General features: G+C 48.5%; 1 protein-coding gene across 1 annotated transcript in view; it reads right to left on the reverse strand.

Annotated features, from left to right (window-relative positions):
* The window catches only part of spef2 (sperm flagellar and cilia associated 2), an 894,484-nt gene that overhangs the window by 378,203 nt on the left and 492,670 nt on the right, over nt 1-23,611 (reverse strand). Inside the window, exon 26 of the mRNA XM_087994173.1 lies at nt 11,364-11,468. Coding sequence (XP_087850299.1) covers nt 11,364-11,468 — 105 coding nt within the window. The remainder of the gene's footprint in view (nt 1-11,363; nt 11,469-23,611) is intronic.

Here is a 23,611-nt window from a genome sequence, read left to right on the forward strand (position 1 = left end):
AACACGCTGTCCCTGTGTAACACTGACCATGTACACTATGCCCCTGTGTAACACTGACCGTGAACACTCTGTCCCTGTGTAACACTGACCGTGAACACGCTGTCTCTGTAATACTGACCGTGAACACTCTGTCCCTGTGTAACACTGACCATGAACACTCTGTCCCTGTGTAACACTGACCGTGTACTCTCTGTCCCTGTGTAACACTGACCGTGAACACTCTGTCCCTGTGTAATACTGACCGTGAACACTCTGTCCCTGTGTAACACTGACCGTGAACACGCTGTCTCTGTGTAACACTGACCGTGTACACTCTGTCCCTGTGTAACACTGACCGTGAACACTCTGTCCCTGTTTAACACTGACCGTGTACACTCTGTCCCTGTGTAACACTAACCGTGAATACTCTGTCCCTCTGTAACACTGACCGTGTACACTCTGTCCCTGTGTAACACTGACCGTGAACACTCTGTCCCTGTGTAATACTGACCATGAACACTCTGTCCCTGTTTAACACTGACCGTGTACACTCTGTCCCTGTGTAACACTGACCGTGAACACTCTGTCCCTGTGTAACACTGACCGTGTACACTCTGTCTCTGTGTAACACTGACCGTGAATACTCTGTCCCTCTGTAACACTGACCGTGTACTCTCTGTCCCTGTGTAACATTGACCGTGAACACTCTGTCCCTGTGTAACACTGACCGTGAACACTCTGTCCCTGTGTAACACTGACTGTGAACACTCTGCCCCTGTGTAACACTGACCGTGAACACTCTGTCACTGAGTAACACTGACCGTGAACACTCTGTCCCTGTGTAACACTGACCGTGAACACTCTGTCCCGGTATAACACTGACCGTGAACACTCTGGCCCTGCATAACACTGACCGTGAACATTCTGTCCCTCTGTCACACTGACTGTGTACACTCTGTCCCTGTGTAACACTGACCGTGAACACTCTGTCCCTGTGTAACATTGACCGTGAACACTCTATCCCTGTGTAACACTGACCATGTACACTATGCCCCTGTGTAACATTGACCGTGTACACTCTGTCCCTGTAACATTGACTGTGTACACTCTGTGCCTCTGTAACATTGACCGTGAACATTCTGTCCCTGTGTAACACTGACCATGTACACTCTGTCCCTGTGTAACACTGACCATAAACACTCTGTCCCTGTAACACTGACCGTGTACACTCTGTGCCTCTGTAACATTGACCGTGAACATTCTGTCCCTGTGTAACACTGACCATGTACACTCTGTCCCGGTGTAACACTGACCGTGTACACTCTGTCCCTGTGTAACACTGACCGTGAACACTCTGTCCCTGTGTAACACTGACCGTGAACACTCTGTCCCACTGTAACACTGACTGTGAACACTCTGTCCCTGTGTAACACTGACCGTGGACACTCTGTCTCTGTGTAACACTGACCGTGAACACTCTGTCCCTCTGTAGCACTGACCGTGAACACTCTGTCCCTGTGTAACACTGACCGTGAGCACACTGTCTGTCTCTGTGTAACACGGACCGTGTACACTCTCTCCCTGTGTAACACTGACCGTGAACACACTGTCTGTCTCTGTGTAACACGGACCGTGTACACTCTCTCCCTGTGTAGCACTGACCGTGAACACACTGTCCCTGTGTAACACTGACCGTGAACACTTTGTCCCTGTGTAACACTGACCGTGAACATTCAGTTCCTGTGTAACACTGACCGTGTACACTCTGTCCCTCTGTAACACTGACCGTGTCCACTCTGTCCCTATAACACTGACCGTGTACACTCTGTGCCTCTGTAACATTGACCGTGAACACGCTGTCCCTGTGTAACACTGACCATGTACACTATGCCCCTGTGTAACACTGACCGTGAACACTCTGTCCCTGTGTAACACTGACCATAAACACTCTGTCCCTGTGTAACACTGACCGTGAACACGCTGTCTCTGTAATACTGACCGTGAACACTCTGTCCCTGTGTAACACTGACCGTGAACACTCTGTCCCTGTGTAACACTGACCGTGTACTCTCTGTCCCTGTGTAACACTGACCGTGAATACTCTGTCCCTCTGTAACACTGAATGTGAACACTCTGTACCTGTGTAACACTGACCGTGAGCACTCTGTCCCTGTGTAACACTGACCATAAACACTCTGTACCTGTGTAACACTGACCGTGAGCACTCTGTCCCTGTGTAACACTGACCATAAACACTCTGTACCTGTGTAACACTGACCGTGAACACGCTGTCTCTGTAATACTGACCGTGAACACTCTGTCCCTGTGTAACACTGACCGTGAGCACACTGTCTGTCTCTGTGTAACACGGACCGTGTACACTCTCTCCCTGTGTAACACTGACCGTGAACACACTGTCTGTCTCTGTGTAACACGGACCGTGTACACTCTCTCCCTGTGTAGCACTGACCGTGAACACACTGTCCCTGTGTAACACTGACCGTGAACACTTTGTCCCTGTGTAACACTGACCGTGAACATTCAGTTCCTGTGTAACACTGACCGTGTACACTCTGTCCCTCTGTAACACTGACCGTGTCCACTCTGTCCCTATAACACTGACCGTGTACACTCTGTGCCTCTGTAACATTGACCGTGAACACGCTGTCCCTGTGTAACACTGACCATGTACACTATGCCCCTGTGTAACACTGACCGTGAACACTCTGTCCCTGTGTAACACTGACCATAAACACTCTGTCCCTGTGTAACACTGACCGTGAACACGCTGTCTATGTAATACTGACCGTGAACACTCTGTCCCTGTGTAAAACTGACCGTGAACACTCTGTCCCTGTGTAACACTGACCGTGTACTCTCTGTCCCTGTGTAACACTGACCGTGAACACTCTGTCCCTGTGTAACACTGACCGTGAACACGCTGTCTCTGTGTAACACTAACCGTGAATACTCTGTCCCTCTGTAACACTGACCGTGAACACTCTGTCCCTGTGTAACACTGACCGTGAACACTCTGTCCCTGTGTAACACTGACCGTGAACACTCTGTCCCTGTGTAACACTGACCGTGTACACTCTGTCTCTGTGTAACACTGACCGTGAATACTCTGTCCCTCTGTAACACTGACTGTGAACACTCTGTACCTGTGTAACACTGACCGTGAGCACTCTGTCCCTGTGTAACACTGACCGTGAACACTCTGTCCCTGTGTAACACTGACTGTGAACACTCTGTACCTGTGTAACACTGACCGTGAGCACTCTGTCCCTGTGTAACACTGACCGTGTACACTCTGTCCCTGTGTAACACTGACCATAAACACTCTGTACCTGTGTAACACTGACCGTGAACACGCTGTCTCTGTAATACTGACCGTGAACACTCTGTCCCTGTGTAACACTGACCGTGAACACTCTGTCCCTGTGTAACACTGACCGTGTACACTCTGTCCCTGTGTAGCACTGACCGTGAACATTCAGTTCCTGTGTAACACTGACCGTGTACACTCTCTCCCTGTGTAACACTGACCGTGTCCACTCTGTCCCTGTAACACTGACCGTGAACACTCTGTCCCTGTGTAACATTGACCGTGAACACTCTGTCCCTGTGTAACACTGACCGTGAACACTCTGTCCCACTGTAACACTGACCGTGAACACTCTGTCACTGAGTAACACTGACCGTGAACACTCTGTCCCTGTGTAACACTGACCGTGAACACTCTGTCCCGGTATAACACTGACCGTGAACACTCTGGCCCTGCATAACACTGACCGTGAACATTCTGTCCCTCTGTCACACTGACTGTGTACACTCTGTCCCTGTGTAACACTGACCGTGAACACTCTGTCCCTGTGTAACATTGACCGTGAACACTCTATCCCTGTGTAACACTGACCATGTACACTATGCCCCTGTGTAACATTGACCGTGTACACTCTGTCCCTGTAACATTGACTGTGTACACTCTGTGCCTCTGTAACATTGACCGTGAACATTCTGTCCCTGTGTAACACTGACCATGTACACTCTGTCCCTGTGTAACACTGACCATAAACACTCTGTCCCTGTAACACTGACCGTGTACACTCTATCCCTGTGTAACATTGACCGTGAACACTCTGTCCCTGTAACACTGACTGTGTACACTCTGTGCCTCTGTAACATTGACCGTGAACATTCTGTCCCTGTGTAACACTGACCATGTACACTCTGTCCCTGTGTAACACTGACCGTGTACACTCTGTCCCTGTGTAACACTGACCGTGAACACTCTGTCCCTGTGTAACACTGACCGTGAACACTCTGTCCCACTGTAACACTGACTGTGAACACTCTGTCCCTGTGTAACACTGACCGTGGACACTCTGTCTCTGTGTAACACTGACCGTGAACACTCTGTCCCTCTGTAGCACTGACCGTGAACACTCTGTCCCTGTGTAACACTGACCGTGAACACACTGTCTGTCTCTGTGTAACACGGACCGTGTACACTCTCTCCCTGTGTAACACTGACCGTGAACACACTGTCTGTCTCTGTGTAACACGGACCGTGTACACTCTCTCCCTGTGTAGCACTGACCGTGAACACACTGTCCCTGTGTAACACTGACCGTGAACACTTTGTCCCTGTGTAACACTGACCGTGAACATTCAGTTCCTGTGTAACACTGACCGTGTACACTCTGTCCCTCTGTAACACTGACCGTGTCCACTCTGTCCCTATAACACTGACCGTGTACACTCTGTGCCTCTGTAACATTGACCGTGAACACGCTGTCCCTGTGTAACACTGACCATGTACACTATGCCGCTGCGTAACACTGACCGTGAACACTCTGTCCCTGTGTAACACTGACCATAAACACTCTGTCCCTGTGTAACACTGACCGTGAACACGCTGTCTCTGTAATACTGACCGTGAACACTCTGTCCCTGTGTAACACTGACCGTGAGCACTCTGTCCCTGTGTAACACTGACCATAAACACTCTGTACCTGTGTAACACTGACCGTGAACACGCTGTCTCTGTAATACTGACCGTGAACACTCTGTCCCTGTGTAACACTGACCGTGAACACTCTGTCCCTGTGTAGCAGTGACCGTGAACATTCAGTTCCTGTGTAACACTGACCGTGTACACTCTCTCCCTGTGTAACACTGACCGTGTCCACTCTGTCCCTGTAACACTGACCGTGAACACTCTGTCCCTGTGTAACATTGACCGTGAACACTCTGTCCCTGTGTAACACTGACCGTGAACACTCTGTCCCACTGTAACACTGACCGTGAACACTCTGTCCCTGAGTAACACTGACCGTGAACACTCTGTCCCTGTGTAACACTGACCGTGAACACTCTGTCCCGGTATATCACTGACCGTGAACACTCTGTCCCTGTATAACACTGACCGTGAACACTCTGTCCCTCTGTCACACTGACTGTGTACACTCTGTCCCTGTGTAACACTGACCGTGAACACTCTGTCCCTGTGTAACATTGACCGTGAACACTCTATCCCTGTGTAACACTGACCATGTACACTATGCCCCTGTGTAACATTGACCGTGTACACTCTGTCCCTGTAACACTGACTGTGTACACTCTGTGCCTCTGTAACATTGACCGTGAACATTCTGTCCCTGTGTAACACTGACCATGTACACTCTGTCCCTGTGTAACACTGACCATAAACACTCCGTCCCTGTAACACTGACCGTGTACACTCTATCCCTGTGTAACATTGACCGTGAACACTCTGTCCCTGTAACACTGACTGTGTACACTCTGTGCCTCTGTAACATTGACCGTGAACATTCTGTCCCTGTGTAACACTGACCATGTACACTCTGTCCCTGTGTAACACTGACCGTGTACACTCTGTCCCTGTGTAACACTGACCGTGAACACTCTGTCCCTGTGTAACACTGACCGTGAACACTCTGTCCCTGTGTAACACTGACCGTGAACACTCTGTCCCACTGTAACACTGACTGTGAACACTCTGTCCCTGTGTAACACTGACCGTGGACACTCTGTCCCTGTGTAACACTGACCGTGGACACTCTGTCTCTGTGTAACACTGACCGTGAACACTCTGTCCCTCTGTAGCACTGACCGTGAACACTCTGTCCCTGTGTAACACTGACCGTGAGCACACTGTCTGTCTCTGTGTAACACGGACCGTGTACACTCTCTCCCTGTGTAACACTGACCGTGAACACACTGTCTGTCTCTGTGTAACACGGACCGTGTACACTCTCTCCCTGTGTAGCACTGACCGTGAACACACTGTCCCTGTGTAACACTGACCGTGAACACTTTGTCCCTGTGTAACACTGACCGTGAACATTCAGTTCCTGTGTAACACTGACCGTGTACACTCTGTCCCTCTGTAACACTGACCGTGTCCACTCTGTCCCTATAACACTGACCGTGTACACTCTGTGCCTCTGTAACATTGACCGTGAACACGCTGTCCCTGTGTAACACTGACCATGTACACTATGCCCCTGTGTAACACTGACCGTGAACACTCTGTCCCTGTGTAACACTGACCGTGAACACGCTGTCTCTGTAATACTGACCGTGAACACTCTGTCCCTGTGTAACACTGACCATGAACACTCTGTCCCTGTGTAACACTGACCGTGTACTCTCTGTCCCTGTGTAACACTGACCGTGAACACTCTGTCCCTGTGTAATACTGACCGTGAACACTCTGTCCCTGTGTAACACTGACCGTGAACACGCTGTCTCTGTGTAACACTGACCGTGTACACTCTGTCCCTGTGTAACACTGACCGTGAACACTCTGTCCCTGTTTAACACTGACCGTGTACACTCTGTCCCTGTGTAACACTAACCGTGAATACTCTGTCCCTCTGTAACACTGACCGTGTACACTCTGTCCCTGTGTAACACTGACCGTGAACACTCTGTCCCTGTGTAATACTGACCATGAACACTCTGTCCCTGTTTAACACTGACCGTGTACACTCTGTCCCTGTGTAACACTGACCGTGAACACTCTGTCCCTGTGTAACACTGACCGTGTACACTCTGTCTCTGTGTAACACTGACCGTGAATACTCTGTCCCTCTGTAACACTGACTGTGAACACTCTGTACCTGTGTAACACTGACCGTGAGCACTCTGTCCCTGTGTAACACTGACCGTGTACACTCTGTCTCTGTGTAACACTGACCGTGAACACTCTGTCCCTGTGTAACACTGACCGTGAACACTCTGTCTCTGTGTAACACTGACCGTGAATACTCTGTCCCTCTGTAACATTGACCGTGAACACTCTGTCCCTGTGTAACACTGACCGTGAGCACTCTGTCCCTGTGTAACACTGACCATAAACACTCTGTACCTGTGTAACACTGACCGTGAACACGCTGTCTCTGTAATACTGACCGTGAACACTCTGTCCCTGTGTAACACTGACCGTGAACACTCTGTCCCTGTGTAACACTGACCGTGTACACTCTGTCCCTGTGTAGCACTGACCGTGAACATTCAGTTCCTGTGTAACACTGACCGTGTACACTCTCTCCCTGTGTAACACTGACCGTGTCCACTCTGTCCCTGTAACACTGACCGTGAACACTCTGTCCCTGTGTAACATTGACCGTGAACACTCTGTCCCTCTGTAACACTGACCGTGAACACTCTGACCCTGTGTAACACTGACCGTGTCCACTCTGTCCCTGTAACACTGACCGTGAACACTCTGTCCCTGTGTAACACTGACCGTGTCCACTCTGTCCCTGTAACACTGACCGTGAACACTCTGTCCCTGTGTAACATTGACCGTGAACACTCTGTCCCTGTGTAACATTGACCGTGAACACTCTGTCCCTCTGTAACACTGGCCGTGAACACTCTGTCCCTGTGTAACACTGACCGTGTCCACTCTGTCCCTGTAACACTGACCGTGAACACTCTGTCCCTGTGTAACATTGACCGTGAACACGCTGTCCCTGTGTAACACTGACCATGTACAATATGCCCCTGTGTAACACTGACCGTGTACACTCTGTCCCTGTGTAACACTGACCGTGACCACGCTGTCCCTGTGTAACACTGACCGTGTACACTCTGTCCCTGTTTAACACTGACCGTGTACACTCTGCCCCTGTGTAACACTGACTGTGAACACTCTGTCCCTCTGTAACACTGACCGTGAACACTCCGTCCCTGTGTAACACTGACCGTGTACACTCTGTCCCTGTGTAACACTGACCGTGTACACTCTGTCCCTGTGTAACACTGACCGTGTACACTCTGCCCCTGTGTAACACTGACCGTGAACACTCTGCCCCTGTGTAACACTGACCGTGAACACTCTGTCCCTGTGTAACACTGACTGTGAACACTCTGTGCCTGTAACACGGACCGTGAACACTCTGTCCCTGTGTAACACTGACCATGTACAATATGCCCCTGTGTAACACTGACCGTGAACACTCTGTCCCTGTGTAACACTGACCGTGTACACTCTGTCCCTGTGTAACACGGACCGTGAACACTCTGTCCCAGTGTACCACTGACCTTGTACACTCTGTCCCTGTGTAACACTGACCGTGAACACTCTGTCCCTGTGTAACACTGACCGTGTACACTCTGTCCCTGTGTAACACTGACCGTGTACGCTCTGTCCCTGTGTAACACTGACCATGAACACTCTGTCCCTGTGTAACACTGACCGTGTACACTCTGTCCCTGTGTAACACTGACCGTGTACACTCTGTCCCTGTGTAACACTGACCGTGTACGCTCTGTCCCTGTGTAACACTGACCGTGTACGCTCTGTCCCTGTGTAACACTGACCATGAACACTCTGTCCCTGTGTAACACTGACCGTGTACACTCTGTCCCTGTGTAACACTGACCGTGTACACTCTGTCCCTGTGTAACACTGACCGTGTACACTCTGTCCCTGTGTAACACTGACCGTGTACACTCTGTCCCTGTGTAACACTGACCGTGTACACTCTGTCCCTGTGTAACACTGACCGTGAACACTCTGTCCCTGTGTAACACTGACTGTGAACACTCTGTGCCTGTAACACGGACCGTGAACACTCTGTCCCTGTGTAACACTGACCATGTACAATATGCCCCTGTGTAACACTGACCGTGAACACTCTGTCCCTGTGTAACACTGACCGTGTACACTCTGTCCCTGTGTAACACGGACCGTGAACACTCTGTCCCAGTGTACCACTGACCTTGTACACTCTGTCCCTGTGTAACACTGACCGTGAACACTCTGTCCCTGTGTAACACTGACCGTGTACACTCTGTCCCTGTGTAACACTGACCGTGTACGCTCTGTCCCTGTGTAACACTGACCATGAACACTCTGTCCCTGTGTAACACTGACCGTGTACACTCTGTCCCTGTGTAACACTGACCGTGTACACTCTGTCCCTGTGTAACACTGACCGTGTACACTCTGTCCCTGTGTAACACTGACCATGTACGCTCTGTCCCTGTGTAACACTGACCGTGTACGCTCTGTCCCTGTGTAACACTGACCATGAACACTCTGTCCCTGTGTAACACTGACCGTGTACACTCTGTCCCTGTGTAACACTGACCGTGTACACTCTGTCCCTGTGTAACACTGACCGTGTACACTCTGTCCCTGTGTAACACTGACCGTGTACACTCTGTCCCTGTGTAACACTGACCATGAACACTCTGTCCCTGTGTAACACTGACCGTGTACACTCTGTCCCTGTGTAACACTGACCGTGAACACTCTGTCCCTGTGTAACACTGACCGTGTACACTCTGTCCCTGTGTAACACTGACCGTGTACGCTCTGTCCCTGTGTAACACTGACCATGAACACTCTGTCCCTGTGTAACACTGACCGTGTACACTCTGTCCCTGTGTAACACTGACCGTGTACACTCTGTCCCTGTGTAACACTGACCGTGTACACTCTGTCCCTGTGTAACACTGACCATGTACGCTCTGTCCCTGTGTAACACTGACCGTGTACGCTCTGTCCCTGTGTAACACTGACCATGAACACTCTGTCCCTGTGTAACACTGACCGTGTACACTCTGTCCCTGTGTAACACTGACCGTGTACACTCTGTCCCTGTGTAACACTGACCGTGTACACTCTGTCCCTGTGTAACACTGACCGTGTACACTCTGTCCCTGTTACAATGAGTCTGTACACTCCATCTCTGTGACAAATGCTTTCGTAAAGGGCAACAGCTGAAAAGACACCATACGGTTAGAGCAACGAGATGTCCCTCACTGTCCCCCATCAAACACTCCCAGGGCAGGGAATCACAGGGTTAGATACAGAGTAAAGCTCCCTCTACACTGTCCACATCAAACACTCCCAGGACAGGGACAGCACGGGGTTAGATACAGAGTAAAGCTCGCTCTACACAATCCCCCATCAAACACTCCCAGGACAGGGACAGCACGGGGTTAGATACAGAGTAAAGCTCCCTCTACACTGTCCCCCATCAAACATTCCCAGGACAGGGACAGCACGGGGTTAGATACAGAGTAAAGCTCCCTCTACACTGTCCCCCATCAAACATTCCCAGGACAGGGACAGCACGGGGTTAGATACAGAGTAAAGCTCCCTCTACACTGTACCCCATCAAACACTCCCAGGGACAGAGACAGCAGGGATTTCTTTGTTACCACCCATCCTGGTATTAGTCATAGAATCACAGAGACTGAAGTGACCAGTCAGCCATAGGGACTGATCCTGTGCTGTATTGTTCTCAGGTCTTTCAGCCCATCAAGTCTGTTAAACCATAGCTACACTAAATCTTCATTAATTCCCCCTTTCCCACACTCAGTCCATAGTCCGAATGAAATGACAATTTAAGTGCTGATCCAAGTAGTTTTTTCAAGGTTGAGAGGCTTCTTGCCTCAACTCCCCTCCCAGGCAGTGTTTTCCACATTCCCACCACCCTCTGGGTGAAAATACATCATCCTCAACTTTCCCTTATTATTGACCCTTCTATTAACTGAGATATTCACCCTGTCCATGCCCTGAATCACTGGGTAGATATGGGGCAGGAAGGAGGCCATTGATCAACATCTGCCTTCCATGACGTTAGTGCTGAACTCTTGCCCTTTCTCCCCCTATCCCAGCTCAACGTTTCTATCTGAATAACCATCCCGTTCCCTCCCGAACACCTCAGTTGAAGCTGCCTCCCCCACATTTCCAGACATTCCAGACCCTCACCACTCACTGAGTGAAACGATTTGTTTTCCATTGAAGTTTTTATTCTTGTGTGAAGTAATTTAACGCTGTGGACTCTCAGCTGAGTGTTGAACACACGCTCTGCATCTCCTCATGTACTTACATGTGTCGGTCTACTTCATCCTCCTGTGGCTCTGACTTGCTGTCCGTCACTGGCATACTGCTCTCTGGCTCTCGCTGTGTTTCTGATTGGCTGGAATCACAAGCACTAGAACAGCAGCAAGAGCAGAACTTTCAGCAGTTAGTCTTGACCAGTAGCCAACACCCCCACCCTCATCCCCAGCCGCACCCCGACCCTGGTCTGTCTGTCTGTCGCTCACTCACTCACTCACTCACACTCACACAGACACACACACAGACAGACACACACACACACACCGACACACACACTCACACAGACACACACACAGACACTCACACACACAGACACACAGACACTCACACACACAGACACACACCGACACACACACTCACACAGACACACACACTCACACAGACACACACACAGACACAGGCACATACACACAGACACAGACACACACTCACACAGACACAGACAGACACACACTCACACAGACACACACTCTCACACACACACACACACACACAGACACTCAAACACACAGACACACACTCACACAGACACTCACACACACAGACACACACTCACACAGACACACACTCACACAGACACACACACAGACACACACTCACACAGACACACAGACACAGACACACACACACACTCACACAGACCAACACACACAGACTCACACAGACACACACACAGACACACACTCACACATACACACACACTCACTCACACACACACTCACACACAGACTCACACACACAGACACTCACATGTACTCACTCATAATCACTTACACACACAGACACACTCACTCACACACACACACACACAGACACACTCACTCACACAGACACACACTCACTCACACAAACAGACACACATTCACTCACACACATACCCACCCATACACACACTCACTCACACAGACACACACACACAGACTCACACTCACACACACTCACACTCACACACACACTTTTACACATACACACACTCACACACACTCACTCACACACACAGACTAACACACTCACACACACTCACACATTCATACACACACAGACACACACTCACTCATATTCACTCACAGACACACACTCACAGACAGACACACTCACTCACACACACACACACACACACACAGACACACTCACTCACACAGACACACACTCACTCACACAAACAGACACACATTCACTCACACACATACCCACCCATACACACATTCACTCACACAGACACACACACACAGACTCACACTCACACACACTCACACTCACACACACACTTTTACACATACACACACTCACACACACTCACTCACACACACAGACTAACACACTCACACATTCATACACACACAGACACACACACTCACTCATATTCACTCACAGACACACACTCACAGACAGACTCTCACTCACACACAGACACACACACACAGACACAGACACACACTCACACACACACTCACAGACAGACAGAACACACACACATACTCACACACACACACACAGACACACATATACAAAATCACTGGTTTTGGTTTTAACGTCATTGATCAAATTAACACACAGCAACAAACATCGTTAGCTACTGTGATGCTGTGAGGTATCACTGGTTTACCACTCAGTATATCGTGTCGAGTGAAATGAAGACAAAATATTGTCGGAAAACTGGCTGAATGCAGGAGAGAAGGTGAGAATGAGCAGCGTGTAACTACTGGTGTCTCACATCTCACAGTGTTATGGCCTCAACATTGTTCTTATTCATTGATAGGAAATAGGTGTCACTGGCTGGGCCCAGTATTTATTACCCCGTCCCTAGTTGCCCCTTGTGAAGGTGGGGGTGAGCTGCCTTCTCTTCCCGCTGCAGTCCATGTGCTGTAGGGTGACCCACAATGCCCTGAGGGAGGGAATTCCAGGACCTTGACCCAGCGACACTGAAGAAATGGCGATATATTTCCAAGTCAGGATGGTGAGTGGCTCAGAGGGGAACTTCCAGGGGGTGGTGTTCCCATGTACCTGCTGTCATTGTCCTTCTAGATGGAAGTGGTTGTGGGTTTGGAAGGTGCTGTCTGAGGATCTTTGGTGAGTTTCTGCATCTTGTAGCTGGTACACACTGCTGCTACTGAGGGTCGGTGGGGGAGGGAGGGGATGTTTGTGGATGTGGTGCCAATCAAGCGGCTGCTTTATCCTGGATGGTGTTGAGCTTCTTAAGTGTTGTTGGAGCTGCCCCCATCCAGGGGCAAGTGGGGAGGATTCCAACAACACTCAAGAAGCTTAACACCATTCAGGACAAATCAGCTGCTTGATTGGCACATCCATAATTGCCCCTTCCCCACCAATGCTCGGTACCAGCATCTACAAGATGCACTACTGAAATTCACCAAAGATCCTCAGACAGCACCTTGCGAACCCACGGCCACTTCCATCAAGGAGGACAAGAACAGCAGATACATGGGAACACCACTCCCTCAAATTCCCCGTCAAGTCATAGAGTGGTGTGGTGGTTCTCACTGCTGCCTCAGAGCACCAGGGACCCAGGTTTGATTCCTGCTTTGGGCAACTATCTGTCACATTCTCCCCGTGTCTGTGTGGGCTTCCTCTAGGTGCTCTGGCTTCCTCCCACAGTCTAAGGATGTGCAGGTCAGGGTGGATTAGCCATGGAATATGCAAGGTTACAGGGATAGGGTAGAGTGTGGGCTGGGTGGGATGTTCTTCAGAGGTTCAGCTGAATGACCTGCTTACACACTGTGGGGATTCTATGATACGATTTTAAGCCGCTCACCATTCTGATTTGGAAAGATATCACCACTGATAAATCCCCAGGGTGTGATAATCTACATCCCAGTGGATGCATCCGTGGCCATCTTTAGACTCTGGAGCAGTTCCTTATGGATTGGAGAGTAGATAATGTTATCCCTCTATTTAAGAAGGGAAGCAGACAGAAAAGCAGGAATTATAAACCAATTAGACTGCCCAGCAGCTGGGAAAATGGGAGAGTTCAGTGCAAGTGAGTACTTGGAAAACAGTGACAGGATGGAACAGAATCAGCATGGTTCAGAAAACAGGAATCATGTTTGACAACTAGCTGAAATTCTTTGAGGACGTAACCAATAGAGTTAATCAGGTCTGAGGTTTATTTGGACTTTCAACCAAGTCCCACAAGAGCGATTAATGTGTAAAATTAACGCTCATGGGATTTGGGGTAGAGTCTTCAGATGGTCAGAAAACTGGTTAGCAGATAGGAAGCACAGAATAGGAATAAATGGCTCTTTATCTGAGTGGCATGCAGTGACTAGTGGAGTACCACAGGGACTGGGACCCCAGCTATTCACAATATAAATTCATGATTTAAATGAAAGACCGAAATGTAATACCTCCAAATTTTCAGATGACACAAATCTGGATAGCAAGCTTTGAGAAGATTTGTAGCTCAGGTTGAGGTTCTGGATGTAGGTTTGCTCGCTGAGCTGGAAGGTTCGGTTTCAGACGTTTTGTCACCCTATGTGGTAACATCATCAGTGAGCCTCCGGATGAAGCACTGGTGACATGGCCCACTTTCGATTTATGCATTAAGGTTTCCTTTGGTTGGTGATGCCATTTTCTGTGGTGACATCATTTCCTGTGGTGATGTCATTTCCTGTTCTTTTTCTCAGGTAGTTGGTAAATGGGATCCAAGTCGATATGTTTGTTGATAGAGTTCCAGTTGGAATGCCAGGCTTCTAGGAATTCTCGTGCGAGTCACTGTTTGACTTGTCCGAGGATGGATGTGTTGTCCCAGTCGAAGTGGTGTCCTTCCTCATCCGTATGTGAAGATACCAGTGAGAGGGGGTCATGTCGTGTTGTGGCTAGTTGGTGTTCATGTATCCTAGTGGCTAGTTTTCTGCGTGTTTGTCCAATGTAGTGTCTGTTACAGTCCTTGCATGGTATTTTGCAAAAATAACAAACAAGCAAAACTAATGTAATTTACAAAATACCTTGCAGGTACTACTAGCCACAAAACGACATGACCCTCTCTCGCGAGTATCCTCACATACGGATGAGGAAGGACACCACCTTGACTGGGACAACACATCCATCCTAGGACAAGCCAAACAGAGACATGCACGAGAATTCCTAAAGCATGGCATTCCAACTGGAACTCTATCAACAAACACATCGAGTTAGACCCCATCTACCACCCCCTGAGAAAAGGAACAGGAAATTACATCACCACAGGAAATGGCGTCACCACCGGAAATGAAGGGAAACCTAAACACATAAATCGAAAACGGGCCATGCCACCAGTGCTTCATCTGGAGGCTCATTGATGATGTTAGTATGGTGACAAAATGTCTGAAAACGAACCTTCCAGCTCAGCGAGTAAACATATACATCCACAAATCTGGACGGTGGGTGAACTGTGAGGAGGATGCAGAGATATTACAGTGTGATTTAGATAAGTTGAGTGAGTGGGAAAATGGAGGGTGGATGCAGTACAATATGAATCAGTATGAGGCTATTCAGTTTGATAGCAAAGACAAGGAAGTCGATTATTATCTGAGTAGCTATAAATTGAGAGAGGGGAATGTTGAGTGAAAACTGGGTGTCATTGTACACCAGTCACTGAAAATAATAATGCAGGTGCAGCAGGTGGGAAAGAGGGCAAGTGGTATGTTGGCCTTCATAGCGAGAGGTTTCAAGTACAGGAGCAGGGATGTCATCCTCTAACTGTACAAGGCCTTAACGAGACCACACTTGGCATATTGTGTGCAGTGTTTGTTTTCTGAACTGAGGAAGGAAGTTTTTGTGCTCAGGGGAGTGCAGCGAACATTTACCAGACTGACTCCTGATCTATAAGAAGAGATTGCATTGGTACAGGTTTCTTGTTTTCCTGACCATTGTGTCGATGTGGGTGGACCAGGACAGATTGTTGGTGACCGTCATTCCCAGGAACTTGAGGCTCTCCACCATCTCCACCTCAGCCTCATAGATACAGACAGGGGTGCGCCCTCCACTCCCCTTCCTGCAGTCAATGACCAGCTCCTTCATTTTGCTGATGTTGATGGAGAGTTTGTTGTCCTTACACTCTGCCACTAACCACTCAATCTCTTTCCTGTATTCTGTCTCTTGTTGTTTGAGATCAGACCTACAATGGTGGTGTCAACAGCAGACTTGTAAATGGAACTGGGATGAAATTTGGCCACACAGTTGTGAGCGTATAAGGAGGAGAACGTGAGGTCTGCAGATGCTGGAGATCAGAGCTGAAAATGTGTTGCTGGAAAACCGCAGCAGGTCAGGCAGCATCCAGGGAACAGGAGAATCGACGTTTCGGGCATAAGCCCTTCTTCAGGAATCCTGAAGAATGCTGGATGCTGCCTGACCTGCTGCGCTTTTCCAGCAGCACATTTTCAGCTCTGAGCGTATAAGGAGTATAGTAGGAGGCTGAGTACGCAACCTCGCGGGGTACTGACGATCAGGATTATTTTGGAGGTGGTGTTGATACTTATTCATACTGAGTGCAGTCTGTGGCTCAGGAAGGCAAGGATCCAGTTACAGAGTGGGAAGAGTTTGGAGATGAGTTCTCTATTCTTTCTGACAGAGTTTATAACCACACATTTTCCCACATTATACTTCATCTGTTGAGATTGTCTCCACATGCTTCATCTGCCTGTATCCCTCTGCAGACTCTCTGTCATGCTCACCACTTGCCTTCCAACCAGTTTTTGTGCCATCTGCAGATGTGGCTATAGTGCATTCACTTTCCTCATCAAAGTTACCAATATAATAATGGAAATAACTGTGGCCCCAGCACTGATCCCTGTGGCACTCCACAACTTACAGCTGACCAGCCTGAAGATGTCCCCCCTTAACCCAACTAATGTTCCAATCTATTAATGAGCCAATCCTCTATCCTTGAGGAGAAAGTGAGGTCTGCAGATGCTGGAGATCAAAGTTGAAACTTTATTGCTGGAACAGCACAGCAGGTCAGGCAGCATCCAGGGAACAGGAGATTCGACGTTTCGGGCACAGGCCCTTCTTCATCTGCAGATGGCACAAAAACTGGTTGGAAGGCAAGTGGTGAGCATGACAGAGAGTCTGCAGAGGGATACAGGGAGATGAAGCATGTGGAGACAATCTCAACAGATGAAGTATAATGTGGGAAAATGTGTGGTTATAAACTCTGTCAGAAAGAATAGAGAACTCATCTCCAAACTCTTCCCACTCTGTAACTGGATCCTTGCCTTCCTGAGCCACAGACTGCACTCAGTATGAATAAGTATCAACACCACCTCCAAAATAATCCTGATCGTCAGTACCCCGCGAGGTTGCGTACTCAGCCTCCTACTATACTCCTTATACGCTCAGAGCTGAAAATGTGCTGCTGGAAAAGCGCAGCAGGTCAGGCAGCATCCAGCATTCTTCAGGATTCCTGAAGAAGGGCTTATGCCCGAAACGTCGATTCTCCTGTTCCCTGGATGCTGCCTGACCTGCTGCGGTTTTCCAGCAACACATTTTCAGCAACACGATTCCTGAAGAAGGGCCTGTGCCCGAAACGTCGAATCTCCTGTTCCCTGGATGCTGCCTGACCTGCTGTGCTGTTCCAGCAATAAAGTTTCAACAATCCTCTATCCTTGACAATATACTACCTCCCAACACTGAATAGGATAGAGTATACAATAGAATAGAATATCCTTTACTGTCATGTGTACTCCACTGTAGAGGTTCAGTGAAAAGCTTTTACAATGCCTGCCTCTTATGGTGCTATCACAGGTACAGGCACCTAGATACAAATCATGCATTCTAAAGAGGAATAAAAAGTAGTTGCTTTACTTTACAGAGTTTAAAAAATAAATTAGAAATAAGATATCGCTAAAGGATTGACATTACAGTCAGGTGGCTTTTAACTTATTATATAGGTTAATTTATAGTAGCTTATCAAACATCTACTGAGAATCCAAATAAATTACATCTTCTGCTTCCCCATTATCTATCCAGCATGTTACCTCCTCAACGAATTCTGGTAAATGGGTCAGGCATGATGTCCCCTTCCTGAAGCCTTGCTGACCCTGCGTGATTACAGTCTGTATTTCCAAATGCTGTGCTGTCAGATCCTTTATAATAGACTCCAACGTTCTCCCAATAACAGACGGTAATCTAACTGGCCCATAGTTACATGTTCTTTGTCTTTTCCCTATTTCCAATGAAAGTGTTTCAGTGACAATTTTCCAATTTTCTGAGCCTGTTCCAGAACCTCAGTATTCCTGGAAGGTTACTGCCAGGGCATCCAACATCTCAATATTAAACGAATGGTTGAATTAAGAATACAGATGGAGAGTGTGAAGATAAAATCCAATACCAGGGTCCTGTGCTTAAACAAGGGAGACTTCAATAGGATGAGGGAGCAATTGGCTAAAGTAGACTGGAAACAAAGGCGTAATGGTGGGACAGTTGACTAGCAGTGGGGGACCTCCAAAGCAATTTTTCAAAGTCATAGAGTCATAGAGATGTACAGCATGGAAACAGACCCTTCGGTCCAACCCGACCCGATATCCCAACCCAATCTAGTCCCACCTGCCAGCACCCGGCCCATATCCCTCCAAACCCTTCCTATTCATATACCCATCCAGATGCCTTTTAAATGCTGTAATTGTACCAGCCTCCACCACATCCTCTGGCAGCTCATTCCATACATGCACCAGCCTCTGCATGAAAAAGTTACCAATTAGGTCTCTTTTATATCTTTCCCCTCTCACCCTAAACCTATGCCCTCTAGTTCTGGACTCCCCCACCCCAGGGAAAAGACTTTGCATATTTACCCTATCCATGCCCCTCATAATTTTGTAAACCTCTATAAGGTCACCCCTCAGCCTCTGACGCTCCAGGGAAAACAGTCCCAGCCTGTTCAGCCTCTCCCTGTAGCTCAAATCCTCCAACCCTGGCAACATCCTTGTAAATCTTTTCTGAACCCTTTCAAGCTCCACAATATCTTTCCGATAGGAAGGAGACCAGAATTGCACGCAATATTCCAACAGTGGCCTAACCAATGTCCTGTACAGCCGCAACATGACCTCCCAACTCCTGTACTCAATACTCTGACCAATAAAGGAAAGCATACCAAACACCTTCTTCACTATCCTATCTACCTGCGACTCCACTGTCAAGGAGCTATGAACCTGCACTCCAAGGTCTCTTTGTTCAGCAACACCCCCCAGGACCTTACCAAGTGTGTAAGTCCTGCCCTGATTTGCTTTTGCAAAATGCAGCACCTCGCATTTATCAAAGTGCTCAGCAAAAGTATATTCCAGTGAAAAGGAAGGACTGTAGAAAAAGGGGTAATCTGCCATGGGTGCCTAAGAAAATAAGGGAGGCTTTCACATTGAAAGAGAAGGCAGACAGAGTGGCCAAGATCAGCAGGAAACTAGAAGATTGGGGAAAGTTTTAAAGGTCAACAGAAAGCCACAAAAAGAGCTGTGTCAGTCATCACAGTGGAGGATGTGAATGACATGCCAGTAATTGACAAAGCGATGAAGGTAGGTGAGGACCTGGAAACAATCATTATTACAGAAGAGGTAGTATTAGGCAAGATAATGGAGTTGAGGGTAGACACGTCTCCTGGTCCTGATGGAATACATCCCAGGGTACTAAAAGAGATGGCAGGAGAAATAGCAAGTGCACTTGTGGTAATTTTCCAAAATTTGCTCCACTCTGGGGCAGTTCAAACAGATTGGAAAACAGCAAATGTGACACCTCTGTTTAAAAAGGGCATTTGACAAAAGATGGGGAATTATAGACCCGTTAATTTAACTTCTATGTTGGGAAGATGCTCGAGTCTGTTATCAAGGAAGAAATAGCAAGATGCGAGGTTGGAGCGCATAGCTGGGCAGGAAGGTAAGTGATTAGTATTTGAGTGGGTGTGTGACTCAGTGTTATTGACTCAGTGTTCTTGTTTTTGGAGAAAGTGTAGAGTAATGGCAGCGCAGGCAGTGGAATGTTCCTCCTGCAGGATGTTTGAGGTAGGGGTGACCACCGATACTCCTGCCGACTTCATCTGCAGGAAATGCAGTCAGATCCTGCTCCTCACAGAACGAGTTAGGGAACCGGAACTGGAGTTGGATGAACTGAGGATTATTCGAGAGGCTGAGAGGGTGATTGATAGAAGCTACAGGGACATAGTTACGCCGGAGAACAGAGGTAGCTGGGTAACAGTTAGAGGTGGGAAGGGGAAGAAGCAGGCAGTGCAGGGTTCCCCTGAGGTCGTTCCCCTAAAAAATAAGTATACAGCTTTGGAAACTGTTGGGGGGGACAGCGTTGCAGGTGTAAGCTGCAGTGAAGGGGTCTGTGGCTCTGAGACTCAGAAGGGAAAGGGGGAGAGGAGGAGAACACTAGTTATAAGGGACTCTCTAGTTAGAGGGACGGACAGGAGGTTCTGTGGACATGGGCGAGACTCACGGATGGTTTGTTGCCTCCCGGGTGCTAGGGTCCGAGACGTCTCAGACCGTGTCTTCAGAATCCTTAAGGGGGAGGGTGTGCAGCCAGAAGTCGTGGTACACATTGGCACCAACGACATAGGTAGGAAGAGGGGTGGGGAGGTCATTCAGGAGCTCAGGGATTTAGGCTGGAAGCTAAAAGCTAGGACAGACAGAGTCGTCATCTCTGGGTTGTTGCCGGTGCCACGTGACAGTGAGGCAAAGAATAGGGAGAGAGTGCAGTTGAACACGTGGCTGCAAGGCTGGTGGAGGAGGGAGGGCTTCAGATATTTGGACAATTGGACTGCATTCTGGGGAAGGTGGGACCTGTACAAACAGGACGGGTTGCACCTGAACCAGAAGGGCACCAATATCCTGGGGGGTAGGTTTGCTAGCACTCTTCGGGGGGGTTTAAACTAATTTGGCAGGGGGATGGGATCCGGACTTGTAGTCCAGCAAGTAAGCTAGCTGTGTGTCAGGATGCCCAAAACTGTAGGGAGGCTGTGGAGAAGGTAGCACTGACAGGGACTACTTGCGGACACAGAGATGGGCTCAAGTGCGTATACTTCAACGCAAGGAGTATCAGAAATAAGGTGGGTGAACCTAAGGCGTGGATCGGTACCTGGGACTACGATGTTGTGGCCATCACGGAAACGTGGATAGATGAGGGACAGGAATGGCTGTTGGAGGTTCCTGGTTACAGGTGTTTCAGTAAGATTAGGGAGGGTGGGAAAAAAGGAGGGGGGGTGGCATTGCTAATTAGAAATGGTATAACGGCTGCAGAAAGGAAGTTTGAGGGGGATCTGCCTCTGGAGGTAGTATGGGCTGAAGTCAGAAATAGGAAAGGTGCAGTCACCTTGTTGGGTGTTTACTATAGGCCCCCCAATAGCAGCAGAGATGTGGAGAAACAGATTGGGAAACAGATTTTGGAAAGGTGCAGAAGCCACAGGGTTGTAGTCATGGGCGACTTCAACTTCCCAAATATTGATTGGAAGCTCTTTAGATCAAGTAGATTGGATGGGGCGGTGTTTGTGCAGTGTGTCCAGGAAGCTTTTCTAACGCAGTATGTAGATTGTCCGACCAGAGGGGAGGCCATATTGGATTTGGTACTCGGTAATGAACCGGGACAAGTGGTGGGCTTGTTAGTGGGTGAACATTTTGGTGATGGTGACCACAATTCTGTGACTTTCACCTTGGTTATGGAGAGAGATAGGTGCGCACAACAAGGTAGATTTTATAATTGGGGGAAGGGAAATTACGATGCTGTAAGGCAGGATTTGAGGAGCATACGTTGGGAGCATAGGCTGTCAGGGAAGGATGTGGTGGAAAGGTGGAACTTTTTCAAAGAGCAGATACGACGTGTCCATGATATGTATGTACCTATCAGGCAGGAAAGAAATGGTCGTGTGAGGGAGCCTTGGTTGACGAGAGAGGTTGAATGTCTGGTAAAGAGGAAGAAGGAGGCTTACATAAGGTTGAGGAAACAGGATTCAGACAGAGCAGTGGAGGGATACAGGATAGCCAGAAGGGACCTGAAGAAAGGGATTAGGAGAGCTAAGAGAGGGCATGAAAAATCGTTGGCGGATAGGATCAAGGATAACCCCAAGGCATTTTATGCGTATGTGAGATACCTGAGAATGACGAGAACGAGGGTAGGTCCGATCAAGGACAGTAGTGGGAGACTGTGTATTGAGTCGGAAGAGATAGGAGAGGTCTTGAACAAGTACTTCTCTTCAGTATTTACGAACGAGAGGGACCGTATTGTAGAAGAGGAGAGTGTGAAATGGACTGGTAAGCTAGAGGAGATACTTGTTAGGAAGGAAGATGTGTTCGACATTTTGAACAAATTGAGGATAGACAAGTCCCCCAGGCCTGACGGGATATATCCTAGGATTATGTGGGAAGCAAGAGAGGAAATTGCAGTACCGTTGGCAATGATCTTCTCGTCTTCACTGGCAACGGGGGTGGTACCAGGGGACTGGAGAGTAGCGAATGTTGTGCCCCTGTTCAAAAAAGGGAATAGGGATAACCCCGGGAATTACAGGCCTGTTAGTCTTACTTCTGTGGTAGGCAAAGTAATGGAAAGGGTACTGAGGGATAGGATTTATGAGTATCTGGAAAGACACTGCTTGATTAGGGACAGCCAGCACGGATTTGTGAAGGGTAGGTCTTGCCTTACAAGTCTTATTGAATTCTTCGAGGAGGTGACCAAGCATGTGGATGAGGGTAGAGCAGTGGATGTAGTGTACATGGATTTTAGTAAGGCATTTGATAAGGTTCCCCATGGTAGGCTTATGCGGAAAGTCAGGAGGCATGGGATAGAGGGAAATTTGGCCAATTGGATAGAAAACTGGCTAACCGGTCGAAGGCAGAGAGTGGTGGTAGATGGTAAATATTCAGCCTGGAGCCCAGTTACAAGTGGAGTTCCGCAGGGATCAGTTCTGGGTCCTCTGCTGTTTGTAATTTTTATTAATGACTTAGATGAGGGAGTCGAAGGGTGGGTCAGTAAATTTGCAGATGATACGAAGATAGGTGGAGTTGTGGACAGTGAGGAGGGCTGTTGTCGGCTGCAGAGGGACTTAGATATGATGCAGAGCTGGGCTGAGCAGTGGCAGATGGAGTTCAACCCTGCCAAGTGTGAGGTTGTCCATTTTGGAAGAACAAATAAGAATGCGGAATACAGGGTTAATGGTAGGGTTCTTAGTCAGGTGGAGGAACAGAAGGATCTTGGGGTCTATGTACATAGATCTTTGAAGGTTGCCACTCAGGTGGATAGAGTTTGTAAGAAGGCCTATGGAGTATT

This window comes from Chiloscyllium plagiosum, unplaced genomic scaffold (genome assembly GCF_037043375.1).
Source record: "Chiloscyllium plagiosum isolate Xiang-an unplaced genomic scaffold, Cpla_swu_hap1 HiC_scaffold_2, whole genome shotgun sequence".
Lineage (NCBI taxonomy): Eukaryota > Metazoa > Chordata > Chondrichthyes > Orectolobiformes > Hemiscylliidae > Chiloscyllium > Chiloscyllium plagiosum.